At 39.4% G+C, this 20,690-nt stretch overlaps 1 protein-coding gene across 10 annotated transcripts in view; it reads right to left on the bottom strand.

Moving 5' to 3' along the window:
- ZMYM2 (zinc finger MYM-type containing 2) overlaps positions 1-20,690 on the bottom strand; it is a 192,902-nt gene that overhangs the window by 76,425 nt on the left and 95,787 nt on the right. For all 10 annotated transcript variants that reach the window (XR_013960258.1, XM_080662167.1, XM_080662164.1 and 7 more), the window contains 3 exons: positions 11,771-11,842; positions 3,287-3,437; positions 2,714-2,829 (listed from right to left, as the gene is read on the bottom strand). Coding sequence is in view for 9 of the 10 variants with exons in the window: in XM_080662167.1 (XP_080518293.1) it covers positions 2,714-2,829; positions 3,287-3,437; positions 11,771-11,842 (339 nt within the window). In the remaining variant the exon portion in view is untranslated. The remainder of the gene's footprint in view (positions 1-2,713; positions 2,830-3,286; positions 3,438-11,770; positions 11,843-20,690) is intronic.

The raw sequence follows: 20,690 nt of genomic DNA, 5'->3' as shown, positions 1-20,690 counted from the left end.
GAAGGGAAAGGGAGGGAAGGAGGGATGGAGAGGGAGAGAGAAAGATAAGAGAAACATCAATCAGCTGCCTCCAGCATGCCCCCTACCAGGATCAAGCCCCAAACCCAGGTATGTGCCACACCAGGAATCAAACCAGTGACCTCTAGGTGCAGGGATGACGAGCTCACCAACTGAGCCACACCAGTCAGGGCCAGCCTATATTACGTTTAAAAGTGGATCGTTTCATATACAAAGTTAGAGAAAAAAGATTTATAGACTGGCATTGATATCAGGAATTTATTTTTATATTTATTTTACAAGTTAAAACCATTTACAGCATAGAATAAGATATAAGGATACATGGGCTTTAAAAGTTTTAATCTAATCTGAGTGAGGGAGTACACTGATATTTAATTTTCATTCTTTAATCCATATTACGTACGTATCTTGTGAATGTAGGAAATACAATTTTTAATACAATTTTTTCAATGTGGCAGTGGAGAGAAAACCACCTACATCATTTTTATTCTTTTTGTAACCTTTATCATTTTTAAAACTTCTGCGTTGTTCTACACAATTAAAATTTGTAAAAATTAAAACATGTGGATTTAAGGCAGTAACTATCAGCTGATTAATATTTTTAAATAAAAACTGCTATTATCCTTAACTATTTTCAAGAAAATTCAAGTCCATTAAAATTATTTATTCACAACTTTTCTTAAAATATATTTTTCCTCACCCAAGGATATGTTTTATTGATTTTAGAGAGAGAGAAAGTGGGAGAAACATCGACCCGTTGCTTCCTGTAGGTATCACAACTGGGATCCAAACAACCTCCTAGATATGTGCCTTGACCGAGAATCGAACCCACAACCTTTTGGTGTACAGGATAAAGCTCAACCAACTGAGCCACTGGTCAGGGCTATTTTTTCAAAACTTAGAATGGAAAACCATCTAATGAAGACATAGTTCAAAATCTATGATTTGCTTTAAAATAAAGAGAAAGTAAAAAACACTGCCCTTCTATGTGTCAACTCTAGCACTACTTTTATACAGAGTCACAAAGCAATGAGGCTGCCCTACAGGCTTATTTGTATGCATCCCTCAGAAGTCAAAGTCTAAATTCAGTGTTTCTTTAAAATATACAATGTACTATTACACAAATGGTCTCATCAAATCCTGGGCAATATAAGTTTCCATTAAAAGAAAAAAACAGTTAAAACATTTTCCACTAACATTTCAGTTTACCCAACATCAAAAAGGAATAAAGAAAGTTATAACAAGCAGCATGCCAAAGACACTGGCCTCCACTCACCAAATTATTCCTTATTCCTTAATGTCTACTTTATGGACAAGCCAACAAGTCAGAAGCAGTACTTGCCACTCTAAGAGTATCAATGGCTATAATCTCAACTTCCAAAATGAAAGTTTAATTTTGAATATGGTTAATACCTAAGCACAGATGAGGATATAACTACTAACAAAAATAACTCTCACCAGGCTGAATTCAAAACCACTTCAACTTAAATGCAATAACTGTTTACTACAACATATATGAGACTGCATTTTCATTTTAAATAAATAAACACAGAGCACAATGCCTGCAACTTGGAACTGTTGATCAAATGAACTCATGATGCACAGCTTTGTGCACTGGTGAGAAATTTTGGGTAATACCCTAAAATTTTCAGAGCAGGTAGTGAACCTATTCCAACCTCTTAACTAATGCTAAATCCTCTCTAAACTATCCTTCCTAATCAACAGGCTTAAGTTTGAATACTTCCAGAAATGCTATCTTCTGAGACTATCCATATGCCAAAATTTACCATTTTCCAAAATAAAATGACCTTTACATTTAACAAAATGAAAAATGTCTCCCTGAAACTGATCTTGTATTAAAATCCAATCCCCTTTATACCTGCCATGTTTTTAATATATGAAGAAAAGATTTATGCTTATTACTTTCAAGCTAAATATACTACCTACATCCTTCATAAAACAGAATTCCCCAATAAGAATCACATGATGTTATTCAAACTATCTACTAAGAAAATACTACACATCAGACATGGAGCTAAGTTTTGGTGTGTTTTTTTTCCTACAAAGTCTGTGTTATAAATACAATTAAAAAGTCAATTAGGCCCTGACCAGTGAGTACAATGGTTAGAGCATCAATCCCAGGCCCTGGTCAGGGCACCCGAGGCAAATGTAGGAGGCAACCAATCGATGTGTCTCTCACATTTATCTTGATCTTTCTCTCTGCCCCCCACTCCTCCCACCCCTCCCTTCCACTATCTCTTAAACTCAATGGAAAAAAATATCCTCTGGTGAAGATTAACAAAAAAGTTCTCAGTAGAGAGCTGGGGGCAGCCATGTCTGCTATGACTAGAATCTCCACCTACCAATGTGACCCTCAACAAACTAAAAAGATTGGCCGGCCTTTGTGGCTCAGTGGTTGAGCATAAACTTATAAACCAGGAAGTCACGGTTTAATTCCAGGTTTCAGGCTCAACGACCAGTTTGGGCATGCAGGAGGCAGGCAATCAATGATTCTCTCTCATCATTTATGTTTCTATCTCTCTCTCCTTCTCCCTTCTTCTCTGAAGTAAATAAAAACATATTTAAAAAAAAAAAAACTAACTAAAAAATTAGCACATTAAGACAAAGCATATTACACTGTTTATTTTCTAGTCTATTTTATTAGGGTAAGGGTTATGGAAAATAAGTAACAAACCTGAAATTTAGCCACACAACTGGAATTGCAAAAGTTATACAGTTTTCCATCAGGCATTGTGGCTTGATATTGAGGTAAAGAGTTGCGCTTACAAAAATGGCAAATAATTCCCAAACCTAGGAGAGAAAAGGTACATACATAACTGATTTCTTTATAAAGTAATAAGTCTTTTTTTAGTATATCTTCATTAACCTCAGAACAGCTTCTTAATGGAACCTTCTGTAAACTATCCTTTAATTTCCAAAATTATTTATTTATACCTTGAAAAGTACTGTCCTAAAAGAGTCTATTATAATCTCTAAAACACACGATCTCAGTTTTAGATATTTAGATGGAAAAAGTTTTAGCTAAGAACACAGGCATGGATAGAACTTCAATAATTTAAAAAGTAAAAGAAATATGGAATGATCAAAACATTAATAATTAAAGTTTCCAGTAATATAGTTTAGTGTGATAATAAAAAATAAAAATTTATGTAATTACCACAAGCACAAGAATCAAGTTAAAGGAAAGTAGTTAGAAAATTAGTCATGTTATTAAAGTTTTTAAACTGCCCAAATCCCTGAAACTTACTTTGTGATTTTGCATATTTTGTCTTGTGACTGTTCATGCAAGCAGTGGAACAGTATGGCTCCATATATCCATTAGGACCTATACACTGAGTCATATCAAAAAACCTGCACTGTGTTCGGCAACCAGTACAAGTGGTCAGTTTTCCATATTTCTAAAATTTGAAACATAAAAAGATAATTAAGAAAACCATAATTTAACTAAAAAAATTATTGTATTTCTTCATTATACCTTTTCTCTCTGCAAAACAATTCTATTAATCTCTAATCGGGGTTAGTGGGTCAGAAATCTTCATCTGGATGCAAGCTGTTAAGTGCAATGCAGCTAAATCAGATTCAAACAAAAGTAATGACCTCAGCTAACTTTCCTTCAAAAATAGTGTTTTCTCTACTAATTTAACAGAATCCTTACAGAGAGGTAAATAACAATTGAAAAGCAAAGGCACAGTGTTTTCTGTTTACAATAAAGACACACTTCTTTGTTCAGTGACAGAAAAAAGTAAATGGACATAAAAATGTAAGCCTTAATAATCAAATGAATACAGTCTTTCAGAGAAAATAATTTGAAGATGTTAAATACTTATTCTACTGAGCTGCTGATGTGCAAGCACTTTTGGAATGTCTCTTAAAACTGATTTACCACCTATCTACTACATTTATAACCTTATTCAACCACAATAAAATAAAATTTTTCATTTTTAGATTAAAAAACTTTCAAAGTGATTTTTGGCTATTAACTAAAGTTAATAATTAGTTAACAGATAATAATGAAGTCAATCCTTCAGCCACGGATGAATTATTTGCCAACACTGATATAATTCAGAGAAATGAGATAGAATATATGAAGATAAAGGAGGTACACTTTGAGAACTGCTAGACAAAAGCAATATTATTGATATATAGTCTTATAAAAATACAGTTTGGATGAACTGGTGTATTTCTATTAAAACATTTACTTGATAGTCACAATTAGACAACAAAGATGGGAGGGAAGCCTTTTAGAGCAACTCTGATCTATTCTGAGCTGTCACAATCAGTTAAATCAAATATTATAGATCATGTTGCAAAATTAACTGTATCCACCTTTCCACCTGATGAGGAGATTATCTCACTCATCTGAATACCCAACATAGTCTAGTACAATATGATGATATAAGAAAAAATCAAAATGTTCCACAAATGGTTAAATAACAGATGTCAGGGCCCTGACAAGGTGGTTCTTGGTTGGAGCTTGGACTATACACCAAAAAGGCTTACAGGTTTAATTCTCAGACAGGGCACGTATCTAGGTTGCAGATTTCATCCCCAGTCAGAGCACAGACAGGAGGCAACCAATTGGTGTTTGTCATGTCGATGTTTCTCTCTTTCCTTCCATAACTCCCTCCTTCCCTCCCCTCTCCCTCCCCTCTCTTTCTCTCTCTCTTCCTTTATCTCTCTCTAAAATCAATAGGAAAAAACATATCCTTGGGTGAGGATTTTAAAAAAAAAAGTAACAAATGTCAGGAAACAGGACAATCAGGCCAAAAATAAAATAAAATGGATAAATTTCACAAGCACAAAAATAGTTTAGACAATGAAGTAATAATTTGGAGGTAAAAATAATAACAAAAACAAGTAAATAACATCAACATCAAAAAAAGAAATAAAAAAGACTTCCTCAGCATACAATAAATAGAACAGGTATGACAAAACATAACTCTTTTTTTTTTTAAGATATATTTTATTGATTTTTTACAGAGAGGAAGGGAGAGGGACAGAGAGTTAGAAACATCGATGAGAGAGAACCACCGATCAGCTGCCTCCAGCACACCTCCTACTGGGGATGTGCCCACAACCAAGGTACATGCCCATGACCGGAATCGAACCTGGGACCTTTCAGTCCGCAGGCCGATGCTCTATCCATTGAGCCAAACCGGTTAGGGCAAAAACATAAGTCTTGATGTGCCAGGAAGGTATGTTATATTCGTTCTGGTACCATAAAATATAATCCATGCTGCCTATTTCCCATTTACTCAAGTATCTCTTAAAGGAAAGCCCTAAGTTTTACTTTTCAAAGTGGAAATCAACTCATTCTTCAATTTCTCATATGCTCCAGAAAGAAATACTTATCAATAACAAAATAATAGTAATAAGAAATCAGAATAGCTGTAAATCTATTAAATATAATTATTAGCTCTCCCAGTATTTAAAAGGCAACATGTTTTCTTGAGGCCTATATAATAATTTAAATTGTTATATTGGGGGTGGGGGGAATCAAAGAAAACGAATCAAAAATGGAAAATAAAAGAATGTTTAAAATCTGATACCACAGTACAAATTAGGAATACTAAAAACATCAGGACACCTGTCATTGTATCTCAGGATCACTCCCAGTAGATGTGTGCATAAGACTTCCATGTAGCAGCACCTGTGAGGAATTCCTTTACCAATATATTATTCAATAAATGAAGTCCAACTGTCTAATCTAATTTTGGTTTAAATTTTTTTAACTTATTAGAAAAATTCTTCAAGTTGACAATGATTTTATTGGCAGAACAGTTAAGTAATTAGTAAGTTTGAAGATGTAATAAAATAAAAGTAGACCAGGTGAACTGGGTGAAACAAGGAGCTAATAAGCAAGTGGTCCACACTGACAAAATACTTTTATTTGAAAAGAATGAGAAGGTACTAACAGACAGATAGAGTCATTAATATTGAAAATATTTCAACAAAGCTACTTTCATAACTACCTCTACTACTTTAAAAACAGAAGGTCCCATTTAATGGAAGAACATCAGCAAAAAAAAGAAATAAAGGTTTATGCCATGTCTTCTCTGCTTGATATATAATAGCCCGAGCCGGTTTAACTCAGTGGATAGAGCCTGTGGACTGAAGGGTCTTGGGTTTGCAAGGGCCTGTCGGTTGAAAGCTCCATCCCTGGCACTGGTCAGGGCCCGGGCAGGAGGCAATCAAATCAATGTGTCTCTCTCCCTTCCTTCTACTCTCTCTAAAATTTGATGGAAAAATATCCTCAGGTGAGGATTAACAAAAAAAAACAAACAAACAAAAAATCTTATTTAAATTTCATGTGTCCTATAAATATGCACCATGTAATTTAAATGAATGAAATTAAATAGAACAAATTCGCAAGTAATTTATTTAGGCAAGGGGGGAAAGAAACCTACTTAGGGGAAAAGAATGAGGTAGAACTGATGGAAACAAGATATCAGTAAGGTAAATATAATGAGAATTTATAGCAAATTGGCTCACTTTCAGGCTACTGAGAAAAGGTGCCTTACATTTTAATTTTAACCAATTCCACATGAATATCAAAATTAGCAACCATCACAAGATTTTAAAATTTCCCCTAATTTTTCCTTTTACACGTAAGTAATAAATTTCATTTAGGACATTTTGACCAAGCAAGTGGGCAACATGGGTAGATGCTCAAGAGATAAAGGTTTCATGTACTTGTTGCTACAAATCTAATCTAGGAAATCGGTACCAAGATATATCCAGCACAGAACCTACTTCCTAACCACATTCAACTACAACTTAACTTTGCTCCACAGTGTTACATGGAAAAAATGTATTATCATTACATTCAATAATATCTACTGCAATGTGGCATTCTCCTTCATTCTAATTGGAGTAACAAACTACAATAGTTTTAACAGAAACTGTAACTTCATCAAAAATAAAAATCCTCAGCTTTTTCCATTATACTGGCAGATAGCTCAATATATTATTACTAGAGACCCAGTGCACAAATTCATGCACAGGTGGGGTTCCTAGGCTTGGCCAGTGATCAGGGCAGATTAGGGCCTGTTGGCCAGGGAGAAGGATGGGGGGGGAGGGACCGCAGGAGGCTGGCTGCCAACCCCAAGGAGGGAGCCAGCCCTCGGCCCGCCTGGCAAAGGGGCCACGTCCACCACCACCCACCCCCATTTCCCTCTCCCAGCCCAGGGCCTGAAGACCCCGGTAGGGTCAGGAGAGAAGGCCAGGCACAGAAGGAATGAATGCCAGATGCCAATGCCGCCGTCGGCGCCCCACCACTGCGCAGTTCCCCGCCGTCCCCCCTCCTCCTTCCCTCACCACTGTGCCGCCACCAGTGAGTGGGCGGCAGGCCCATCAGGGCCTGCCGGCCAGGGGGAGGGACAGGGGGAAGGACTGTGGGAGGTTGGCTGGCCAAAGGGAGGGACCCATGGGTGGTTGGCCGGGGGCAGGAGCTTGGCTGTGGGAGTGCACTGACCACTGACCACCAGCGGGCAGCTCCTGCATTGAGCATCTGCCCCCTGGTGGTCAGTGTACATCATAGTGACTAGTCAACCGGTTGTTCTGGTTGTTCCAGTCGTTCAATCATAACGGTCACTTAGGCATAGATAGATAGATAGATAGATAGATAGATAGATAGATAGATAGATAGATAGATAGAAGTTCAACATTACTTCAAAAAACACTGTAGTTATTACCATTTTATTAGTGCATTAATAAAGTATATATCACATTTGAAAATGTTTCAATAACTATTTGGATTAATCAATTCTAGTTGTAATATTCTATTGTATGCATTTAACTGATAAATGGTCTATCCATATTACTAAAGGAGTCAAAAGCACAAAATTGTGAAGAACTCTGATTAGAGCCCTCGCCGGTTTGGCTCAGTGGATAGAGTGTCGGTCTACGGACTAAAGGGTCCCAGGTTCGATTCTGGTCAAGGGCACATGCCCGGGTTGCAGGCTCGATCCTCCCCAGTGGGAGGCGTGCAGGAAGCAGCCAATCAATGATTCTCTCTCATCATTGATGTTTCTCTCTATCTCTCTCCCTTCCTCTCTGAAATCAATAAAAAAATAAATTTTTTTTAAAAAAGAACCCTGATTAGAGTGATGATAAAACTTCAACATGACATGATATTGCACAAATTTTTACACTAAGTGAAGATTAAAAGATAAATTAAAGTAAAACTTACATGTACTTTAGTCAATAAAACTCTAATAGTATCTCTTTATGTTGAAGATGTTCACAGAAGAAAAAAGCTTCTAAAAAACTGATAAACTATCATGTTTTACTTTTTTTCATTGTAGTTAGAATTTTTCTATCAAAACTCACTATACTACTTGTAATTTTTAAATTTTTTTCTATTTGACAATGGATGCTAAAAATAGTGGGTGTAATGTCTATTGAGCAACAGAATATTTATAGAATATAACATATACACCCAAAAAAATTAATAAACACAGAGGGAAGAATAGCAATGGTATCCTGGATAAATTCAACCCACACCTCCTTAGCTAAGTGAACCAAGTCAACAGACAGATATCAAGTGCCCCCTGGTGTGAAGCACTAAAATGGATACAGTATCACTTACGATGTCCAAAAATGCATAACCTCAATATATTCCTGAGAATATATCAGAAAAGCCCAAATTGAGGAGCACTCTACAAATCATCGTATAGTATATAAAAATGCCAAAGTCATGGAAGACTGGAGAACTGTTCCATATTAAAGCAGACAGGACTTCCATCCACAGCCATGATGGAGTAACAGAGACTAGATGTAACCTCCCACCTTTAACTAGGAAACTAGACAGAAGATATGAAACAATGGCTTTTAAAAATTGCACAAAACATAACATAATGTTATACAGAAATTTTAAAAAATCAAGCTATAGAAACAGATCTAGAAATGACAAATGCAAATAGTATGCAAAGATATTAAGAGCTATTATAAATATGCCAACATAGTTGAGAAATCAGTACAGAAAAACATGAATAAGGCAAGGAATCTACACTAACAAAACAGAAAGATGCAAATTGACCATACCTTCACAACGCCCACCAGCCAATCAGGAGTATGCAAATTAACCCAACAAAGCTGGCGGGTTAATTTGCATACGTGGGCGCGGAGCGGCCTGGGTCCTGGGAACATCCTCAGGATCCAGGCCGCTCCGAGCCTGTAGGCCCGTGTGTAGGCCCTGAGCAGCCAGGGTCCCAGAACGCCCCCGGCCAAGAGTGGCCTACAGGAGCTGGTGCCAAGCAGCCCTGGTCCTGGGACGAGTGGCCAAGGGCGCCAAGTGGGCTGGGTCCTGGGACAAGCGGCCGGGGGATGGGAACTTCCACCCCGTGGCCGCCTGCGCATTTGCCCACACCAAGCAGCCCGGGTCCATGCCCCCCAGCCCGGAAGACACAACGAACAAGCAGGTGCCAGGCTGAGGGGGTGCCCCCGGTGGACACAGCGTGCGGCGTCTGCGGGGTCCACACCCCCACAAGCACAGCGGAAACAGCAAACGTGGGGCCACCAGGCTTGGGGGCCGGGGACACGGCCCTAGACCAGTGGACACAACGCAGGGGATCCTCTGCACATGGGCTGCAGAGGAACCACCTTTGCTTTTCATTTCTTTTTTAAATATATTTTATTGATTTTTTACAGAGAAGAGGGGAGAGGGAAAGACTGTCACAAACATCGATGAGAGAGAAACATCAATCAGCTGCCTCCTGCACACTCCCCACTGGGGATGTGCCCCCAACCAAGGTACATGCCCTTAACAGGAATCAAACCTGAGACCCTTCAGTCTACAGGCCGACGCTCTATCCACTGAGCAAAACCAGTTCAAGTGTAAACACCTTTTCTGACCACTCATTGGCTAAGCTCCCTGTACGCCACCACTTGCAGTTTTCTTGGTAACTTGGGTAATAAGAATCCAAGAAGGTGATCTAGGGTTTTTCCACCACACTCCCAGAGGAAAAAACGAAGGTCCGCTGCTGGAGGGGCTAAGAAATGTCATATCCTGCCCTAGCCGGTTTGGCTCAGTGGATAGAGCCTCGGCCTGCTGAATGCAGGGTCCGGGTTCGATTCTGATCAAGGGCATGTACCTAAGTTACAGGCTCCTCCCTGGCCAGGGCTCATGCAGGAATCAACCAATCAAAGTGTCCCTCTCACAATGATGTTTCTCTCTGTCCCTCTCTCTCTCTTCCACAGTATCTAAAAATCAATGGAAACATATCCTCAGGTGAGGATAAAAAAAAAAAGAAAGAAAGAAATGTCATATCCTATGAAAGACACATCTTGAAAATGTCTAAAGAAAGCTGTCATTTTTTCATGGTGAAGGGACTGGAGTCCGTGTTGATGAAAACACCTTGGCGGCTGCGGTGGCTGGCAGTGGCTGCAGCAGCAGGGTGATGGGGCTGACACCTTCCCCTGATCACTCTGGTTGCCTCCCGCAGAGGGAGGCCAGACTGTGGCTTTGGAGGGCTCCCAGTCTGTGAGAGGAGGCAGGCTGGGCTTGAGGGGGACCCACCCCCCGCCCCCCAGTGCACGAATTTCGTGCACCGGGCCCCTAGTAGAAGAGATTAAAAAAGACCCAAATGGAACTTCTATAGATGACAAATACAAGATCTGAGATGAAAAATATACTGTATTTTATTTGATTAAGTTTATTTTATTAAAGATCAGTAAAATCAAAGATACAATAATAGAAACTCTCAAAAATGAAGGAAAAAGAAACATAGTGATTATAAGAAAATAGCAGAAAGTCTAATAATATATCTGGGATTGGGGTCTCAAAGAAATGGAGAAGAAAAAGACAAAAAAAATTTTGATGAAATAGCCTATAACCCTGGATTACATGGATCCCAGACAAGTAATCTTTTTTTTCCACTTACTATAAGGGACATGAATAGACAAAATTTGAATTAGGTCTATAGATTAATCAGATAGCAGTATTATATCAAAATAAAATTCCTTATTTTGATCATTGTACTACAGTTATAATTATATCTAATTGTATTCATGTACTAATTTATTCATCTGGGTTAATGGGAATATAGATTTCAAAATTATGTATTTAAAAGGGTTTATTTATCTTTCAAGCATGCACTAAATAGAGGGGCTTTGATATCCTATAAATAAATTCCTATTGTGAACAAGGTACTGTGCATTAAAAAAAGTATATCTGCTAATAGCAACATAAATACCTAAAAGCAAATGATCTTATCAAACAGAAAATACATGTAAAATTTAATGAAATAAGAAAGGTTGTGTATGTTATAGAGATAAAATAAGAAAACAATCATCTGATATATTTTAAGTGCATAAATTTTAACACACAGGCATATCTTCTTTTATTGTGATTCACAGATACTGAGTTTTTTACAAATTGAAGACCCTCCACCAGCAAAAGGATCACTGAAGGCTCAGATGATGGTTAGCACATTTTAGCAAGAAATAATTTAATTAAGGCATGTACATTCTTTTTAGACATAATGCTATTGTACACTTAATAGACTACAGTGCACTGTAAACACTATTTTTATGTGCAGTGGGAAATAAAAAGTTCTTGTGACACAGTTTACTGTGATATTCACTTCCTTGAGGTGGCCAAGAACTGAAGCTCAGTATGTCTGAAGTGTGCCAGCACTCAAGAAATCACAGGGCTGTTCAGATATACCATCACAACAGTAACAGTAGCATGAAACTGTCAGGCCTTAACACCTGCTACATTCCTACTTACCTCAGGCTGCATCAAGAAAGAGTCTTGCATGTGATCTCGAACCTCCTTCAGAAAGCTTGGATGGCTACCTACCTAAAAAGAGATTTTCAAACACTTTATAAAAACATATAAAGAAAGGCTAGTAGATGGAAAAATAAGCAAGCTGCAAAAGTTTATTCTTAATTACCTGTTCTGTGACTTACAAACTCATTCCAACTTTTAAAAATGCCTATCTGTTATAGCCCCAGTACCACTGCCCAACTTAAACAATTATTATTAAACTAGAGGCCCGGTGCACAAAATTCATGCACTCAGGGGTGGGGTGGGAGGGGTGCCTCAGCCCGGCCTGTGCCCTCTTGCAGTCCAGGAGGTGGATGTCCAACTAATGGCTTAGGCCCACTCCCCATGGGAGAGGCTCCTGCCACCACCGCTGCACTTGCCAGAAGTGAGCCCGGCTCAGGGCTCTGGCTGATCAGCATTCCCCCTGTGGGAATACACTGACCACCAGGGGGCAGCTCCTGCATTGAGTGTCTGCCCCCTGGTGTTCAGTGCGTGTCATAGCGACAGGTCATTCCGCTGTTCAGTAGATTTGCACATTAGTCTTTTATTATATAGGATCATTTGAATTACCCTATATTAAAAAAATCAATTATAAAACAATAATATAATAATGGCATAAGGAATTAAAAATACAGTCTTAAATTTGACCTGATATAAACAGACAGTGCAAAACATCACTTATTTCTCTTACATGACAAGATCTCATTAAAGTCTATTAATTCTTATAATGGTATCTCAACATATTCTAAATTAAATGATTTGGAAGTTATGCAATTACAATTTTCATCATCTGCAAATGGTTTTGGGAATTCGTTTTAAAGCACATATGACAACTTCCAGCACATATGAATTTACATCCTTAGTCTCTGCAGAAAATCAAGATACTCTGAAGAAAATGAAAATAACTGAAAACTGTTAAGCATTTTATATAGTCTCCAGTGCCAGCATCTAGATTAATTACCTGTATCAGTATACTCCAAAAACTAATTGAGCAATAGGGACATAGATAACAATTGCAGCCCTGTTCAATGTTAAATACAAGGATCAAAAGGGAAGGAGAGGGCAAGGACAAGAAAAGATCACCGTACAATTTTAGTTCCCAGGCTACAGGAAAAGAAGACATTCATTAGAGTGTCTCGGGTAATGGTTTCCAAATATATCTGATGGTGTTCCTTTATCAGTAACAACATAATGCATGGGTCCCTATTTATTTACCTGTAAGTTATTAACATTTAGTATGGGAATTATAAAAAACAAATGAACATAATATTTAAAAAAATCAAAGATGAAACAATATTTAAAATAACTTTTATTTTATTTAATGAAAAAATGAAGAATATTTTTTATGTCCACTAGAGTGGAACAATTTGGTATCAGTGGAGGCTCTGTGGGGAGCAGCAAGAAGATACTCCAGCAAGAAGATACTCCTCCCAGTCAGGGTGGAATCCCTAAACCTACCCAGCATAACAAGAATACCCTCACCCTCCACTGGTGTCAACAGTGATCAAATGGAGAGCCTGGATTTCTACCTCCACTTGGCAATAATGAGGTGGCACATTCCTCCCCCTAGCAGAGCAGTGTCAAAGAAATACAGCTAAAACGGAGTTTAATTACAAACCACAGTATAATAAATAATACCCCAAATATCTAGGCTGCAATTTAAAAACTCACTTATCCTACCAAAACCCAGGAAAACAACAATGTAAATGGACAGAGACAATCAATAGATGCTAACACTGAAAGTACAGCGATGTTAGAATGAACTGACAAACAGGCAGCCATGACAAAATTGCTATAAGAAACAAAAGCCACTTAATGAATAGAGATTCTTACTTTAAAAAAAAAAAAAAAAAAAAAAAAAATAGAAGATATTGCCCTGACTGGTTTGGCTCAGTGGACAGAGCGTCGGCCTGCAGACCAAATGGTCCCAGGTTCGATTCCGGTCAAGGGCATGTACCTTGGTTGCAGGCACATCCCCAGTGGGGGGTGTGCAGGAGGCAGCTGATTGATGTTTCTCTCTCATCGATGTTTCTAACTCTCTCTCCCTATCCCTTCCTCTCTGTAAAAAATCAATAAAATATATTTTTTTTAAAAGATAGAAGAAAAACCAAATGGAAATTCTAAAACTGAAAAAAAAAAAAAAACACCTGTAATAGAAATTTAAAACAAAATCAGGCCCTGGCTGGTGTGGCTCAGTTGGTTAAGCATCGTCCCATGCACCAAGACGTCGCTGGTTTGATTTCCAGTCAAGGCACATTCCCAGATTGCAGGCTCGATCCCCAATAGGGGGCATGAAGGAGACAGCCCACTAATGTTTATTTCTCTCTCCTCCCTTCCTCTTTCTCTCTCTAAAATCAGTAAAAACATATTTTTAAAAATATCAATACTGCCCAGCTGTGTTGGCTCAGTAGTTGAGTATCAACCTATGAACCAGGAGGTCATGGTTAGATTCCTGGTCAGGGCACATGCCCGGGTTACAGGCGCAATCCCCAAACATGCAGAAGGCAGCCGATCTATAGATTCTCTCTCACCATTGATGTTTCTCTCTCTCCTTCTCCCTTCCTCTCTGAAATCAATTAAAAAAAATATTTGAAAAGTATCAATATTTAGGTATGTCAAAAAGAACACAGGAGCCAAGTGAAAGTGCTCTCAATGGCCAAAGCTAGAAAATTATGCAACAAATTAAATGAAGCAGTACTAAATTATAACCCAAAGTATAAAATAAATATCCAGGAGAAACCAAGATGGCGGCATAGGTAAACACCTAAACTGCTGCCTCGCACAACAATTTCAAAACTACAACTAAAAGACAGAACGGACACCATCCAGAACCACAGGAAAGCTGGCTGAGTGAAAATTCTACAACTAGAAGCAAAGAGAAAAGCTCACAGAGAATTGGAGGTACGGCAAAGGGGCTTTGTGCGCGCAGAGAGGAAGGGCGGCTGAGAGCCTGGCTGACTTTCTCTGGCGGAAGGGGGAAGGAAGCCTCCGACCTCACTGAATCCCAGTTAGGTCTGAAGGCGCGCGCGCGCGGGCCAGTGCGCACAAAGGCTGCGGAAGTTGCCACAGGCTTTCCCTAGTGGAAGGGAGTCAGAGGATTCTGACTGCACTGAGCCCCAGTTCTGTCTGCAGTGAACCCCAGTTCCAGGCGAGCCCCTGGGGACCCACGCTCTTGTGGGGGGAGTCTGGACTCTCGGGCGGAGACTCGGGAGCCGGGGAAGGCGGAGGACTGAAAGCCTGCTCGCGCCGGTACGCACAAGGGCTGCGGAGGTTGCCGCGGGCTTTCCCTGGTGGAGGGGAGTCAGAGGCTCCTGACGGCACTGTGCCCCAGTTCTGACTGCAGTGAACCCCGGTTCCAGGCGAGCCCCTGGGGACCCACGCTCTTGTGGGGGGAGTCTGGACTCTCAGGCGGAGACTCGAGCTGGGGAAGGCGGAGGACTGAAAGCGCACATGCGCGCAAGGGCAAGGCTGACAGGAAGCCAAGACTGAGACTCCACCCCATCCAAGCTGAGCACAGAGGCTATTGCAATTTGGCAAGTCTAATCCTATAAGGCTGTCTCCAGCACCGAACTTCTCCCAGCATAGACACAGCTGATCCTTACAGCCAACTGGCCCGGAGGTCAATTCTTACCAGTGATACCAACAACAATAAAGACTTAATTACAACAAGGCTGTACACACAGTCCACAAAGGGGTGCACCAAGAGTGTCCACCTCAGGTTAACTGGGGAAGCAGACCCACTGGGCCATATTGGAAACCTAGCACAAATATCTACCTTACCAACTCAGGGAATCAATGAAATTGCGGGGTCAAAGAATCAGATCACAAACGAAAGAAATGGAGGAAAACAAACGACTGGATATTGAATTCAAAACCACGGTTATAAGACTTTTTAAGAATATCCTAGAAAAGGCCGATAAATATAATGAGACCCTCGAAGATATGAAAAAGGACCAACTAGAAATTAAACATACACTGACTGAAATAAAAAATATTATACAGAGACCCAGAAACAGAATAGAGGAACCCAAGAATCAAGTCAAAGAATTGAAATACAAAGAAGCAAAAAACACTCAACCGAAAAAGCAAAAAGCAAAAAAAAAAATCCAAAAAGTTGAAGATAATGTAAGAAGACTCTGGGACAACTTCAAGCGTACCAACATCAGAATTATGGGGGTGCCAGAAGAAGAGAGAGAGCAAGATACTGAAAACCTATTGGAAGAAATAATGACCGAAAACTTCCCCCACCTGGTGAAAGAAATAGACTTACAAGTCCAGGAAGCCCACAGAACCCCAAACAAAAGGAATCCAAAGAGGACCACACCAAGACACATCATAATTAAAATGCCAAGAGCAAAAGACAAAGAGAGAATATTAAAAGCAGCAAGAGAAAAACAGTTAATTACCTACAAGGGAGCACCCATACGACTGTCAGCTGACTTCTCAACAGAAACTATGCAGGCCAGACGGGAGTGGCAAGAAATTTTCAATGTGATGAATAGCAAGAACCTACAACCAAGATTACTCTACCCAGCAAAGCTATCATTCAGAATTGAAGGGCAGATAAAGAGCTTCACAGATAAGAAAAAGCTGAAGGAGTTCATCACCACCAAACCAGTATTATATGAAATGCTGAAAGGTATTCTTAAAGAAGAGGAAGAAGAAAAAAGTAAAGAGAAAAATTATGAACAACAAATACATATCTATCAACAAGTGAACCTAAAAATCAAGTGAATTAAAAACCTGAGGAACAGAATAATCTGGTGAATATAATAGAATCAGGGGCATAGAAAGGGAGTGGACTGATAATTCTCAGGGGGAAAGGGGTATGGGGGGTTCATGAAGAGAATGGACAAAAATCATACACCTATGGATGAGGACAGTGGGGGGGAGGTAAGGGCAGAAGGTGGGGTGGGAAATGGGTGGAGGGGAGCTATGGGGGGAAAAAGGAGAAATAATTGTAATAATCTGAATAAAGATTTATTTAAAAAATAAAATAAAATAAAATAAAAAAATAAAATAAAATAAAATAAAATAAAATAAATATCCATGAGTCCCTACTAATATTAATAAATGATTGAATAAATAAATGTAGAAGAGATAAATTTCCTGTGCAGAAAAATCCCAGGTATCTGTATATACTCCCCGCTAAAGGAGAGACTGACTCATTCCAAAGAGTACAACATGGAAACGGAAAGCGGAAGAGCTTCACAATGGAGAATTCTCACAAACATTACTTCAGTAAGGTGAAAATGTTGCAAATTAGGGAAAAAACAGTAACCCACAAACAAAAGAAACGGAGCAAACCCTAGAAGGAATAAACCAAAACAAATCACAGTAAAATCTCTTTAAAAAATCTGAATAAAATTAAAAAATAAAGACATCCCTGGCCAATGTGTCTCAGTGGTTAGAGTACCAGCCCAAGCACCAAAGAGTCAAGCACAGTTCGATACCCAGTCAAGAGCACCTGTCTGAGTTATGAGTTTGCACCCTGACCTCTGGTGGAGACACATGCAAGAGACAACTGGTAGATGTGTCTCTCTTACATCGATGTTTCTCTCCCTCTTCTTCCCCACTCTGTTTCAGTCTCTCTGAAAAGCAATGGGGCCCTGACCAGTTTGGCTCGGTGGATAGAGCATCGGCCTGCGGACTCAGGGGTCCCGGGCTCGATTCCGGTCAGGGGCATGTACCTTGGTTGCGGGCACATCCCCGGTGGGGGGGTGTGCAGGAGGCGGCTGATCGATGTTTCTCTCTCATCGATGTTTCTAACTCTCTCTCTCTCTCCCTTCCTCTCTGTAAAAAACAAAAAAAAAAAAAATGGCAATGGGAAAAATACCCTCTAGCGAGAATTAACAAAAATAAAATTTAAAAATTAAGACAAAAATAACCCTGAATCCAGCAAAAGAAATGGAGAAATACAATTGAAATTACAGCATATGGAAACAGAAAACTTTTAAACAATAGACCCTCTACTCTATCCAAACACCACAGAAAAAAAAAATGTGGCACTAACCCACCCACACCAGTAAAGGCCAAGTGGAGGCCTAGACTTGCACCTTAGCCTGGCTTCAATGTGATGCTCCAGCATCCAGCCAAGTTGATGGCAGAAAAAGCCAAGTAAGGAGCCTGAACTTCTACCCATGAGGAAGTGATAAGGTCGATACCACCCACTCCCTACCTCTCAAGTTGAGAATTGAGAGACAGGACTTTCAACAACAACTAGCAGTAACAAGGCCAAAATTACAATTACAGAGAATGAGGGCAGGAAGAGATTAACCAAAGAACTTATGTGCATATACGTATATATGCATTATCTGTGGACATAGACAACAGGGTGGTGAAGGCCTTAGGCGGAGTAGGAACGAGTTGGAGAGGAACAATGGGGGGATAAAAGAGGGATATCTGCAAAAACTAAAAAAAGAATGAAGAAAAGTGAACAAAGCCTAAGGGACCTGTGGGATAGACATATGCATAATGAAAGGCCCAGAAGAAAAGTAGAACAGAGCAGAAAGATTATTTGTGGAAATAATGGCTAAAAACTTCAAAAATTTGATAATTTACACAAATCTACAAAACTGAAAATTACAGTTACAAGTAGGATAAACTCAAAAGAGACACATTATAATCAAACTGTTGAAAGACAATCTTGAGAGCAGCAGGTACCAGGAATTCTCAGCCAATTTCTCACTAGAAACCATGGAGGCCAAAAGGCAGTAACACAACATCATGTGAAATGCTGAAAGAAAACAACATTCACATAAGAATATAAATCCAGCAAAACTATTATTCAAACATGAAGGAGAAAAAATAACATACCCAAGTAAAATGTGAGGGAATTCTTACCACTAGACCTACCCTACAAGAAATACCAGAGAGTCAAAGATTTATGCTGAAATGAAAGGAAACTATACAGTAACTAGAAAGAATAAAGATCTATATATAAGTAACTATATGGGCAAATAAAAAAAAGTATTATTATATTTTTGGTTTGTAAGTCCACTTTTTATTTCCTACATGATTTTAAAGACAAACACACAAAAATAATGGTAAATCTCTAATAGGCATATAACGCTTAAATTTTAATTTGTAATTAAAATGTAATTTATTATCACATAAAAGAGGATGGGGCCATATAGGAATAGTTTTGTTTGTTTTTGTTTTTGTTTTGTTTTGTTCTTTTTTAGGGGGGGGGGGGTTGTTGTTATTAATCCTCACCTGAGGATATATTTTCCATTGATTTTTTTAGAGAGAGTGGGTGTGGGGGTGGAAACATCATTGTGAGAGACACACATCATTTGGTTGTCTTCAGAACACTCCTCCACCAGGGCTGAGGTTTCAACCTTGACTGGGAAGTGAACCCCTGACTCTTCGGTACTCGGGGCAACGCTCTAACATACACTAAAAGAAATAAAGAATAATTTACAGGGATTCAGCAGTAGATTAGAGGATTCCGAGAATGAAATCAACGATCTGAAATTGAGGAAGCAAAAAAGACCCAATCAGAAGAGAAAAAAAAAAAGAATCCAAAAATAAGAAGAGAGTTTAAAGAGCCTCTAGGCCAAATTCAAATATACCAATATTCACATCATGGGGAGGCTGGAAGGAGAAGAGAGGAGAAGGAGGAGAAGGAGAAGGAGGAGGAGGAGGACAAAGAGGGAGACAGAAGAGAAAAAAATTAAAAACATGAACAATAAAATGGCAATAAATACAAAACTATCAACAATTGAGTCTAAAAATCAAAATAAATGAACAAAGAATCTAAGGAACAAAATAAACAGATGAATAAAATAGAACCAGAGGCACAGAAACATAGAACAGACTTGACAAGTATCAGAGGAAAGAGCGGAGGAGGGCAGGAAGAGATTAATCAAAGAGCTTCCGTGTGTGTGAGTGTGTGTGTGTGTGTGTGTGTGTGTGTGTATGCATTACCTATGGACACAGACAATAGGGTGGTGAAGGCCTGGAGAGGAGTAGGAATGAGTTGAAGGAGAACAATGGGGGGATAAAAGAGGAATATCTGTAATACCCTCAACAATAAAGATCTTTAAAAATATATATATTTATAAACATATATGCACCAAATAGCAGAGTCCCAAAATATACTAAGCAAACATTGACAAAGAGTAAAATAACAGCTAGAGTGGTTATTGAATAACCACTTTCAATAATGGGTAGACCATTCGGCTATGTAGCAGGATACAAAATTAACGCCAAGAAATCTATGGCGGGAGAAAAAAATGGCGGCGGAATAGACAGACGTGTTCCAAGCCTTGTCCTGGAGCAGAAAGAAAGAACAGCTGAGGGTCGCACTAGGAGTGTTTGTTGGCGAGCTGGGGGACAGCTGAACTCCAGAAGAGGGTGGGAGACTGCTAGACGGGGTTCCCCTGACCTGGCAGCCCCCACTGCGGCTGGGTCCCCTCCCGGAGCTACGGGCTTGGACGCGGAGTCTGCACCATCTTGGACCGGAAAGTGGAGCTTATCGGAAGCCTGAGAATCCACAACTGCGGCACCCACGGAACAGCTGCGAGCCCCAGAACAACGCTCCCCAATTGGCGCAAACACACGGGTTCAGAGGAGCTCTACACTCCACCACAGAAAGGAGAGAGAGAACTACATAACCAGACACCCAGAAAAGAGAGACCATGGGGAGACAAAGACACAGCCCACATATGAAAGAAAAGCAGGCATCACCAGAAAAGGAAGTAAATGAAATGGAGGCAAGCAACCTGCCAGAAAAAGAATTCAGAGAAATGGTCATAAGGTGGCTGAAAAGAATGGAAGACAAATTCGACAATATGAGCAAGAACTAAGAGGAAATGAAGAAGAACCAAGAAGAAATGAAAAATGACATCGCTGCTGTAAAGAACTCAATAGAAAGCAT

This window comes from Plecotus auritus, assembly GCF_963455305.1.
Source record: "Plecotus auritus genome assembly, chromosome: 3".
Lineage (NCBI taxonomy): Eukaryota > Metazoa > Chordata > Mammalia > Chiroptera > Vespertilionidae > Plecotus > Plecotus auritus.
This window is presented reverse-complemented; position numbering and strand designations above follow the sequence as displayed.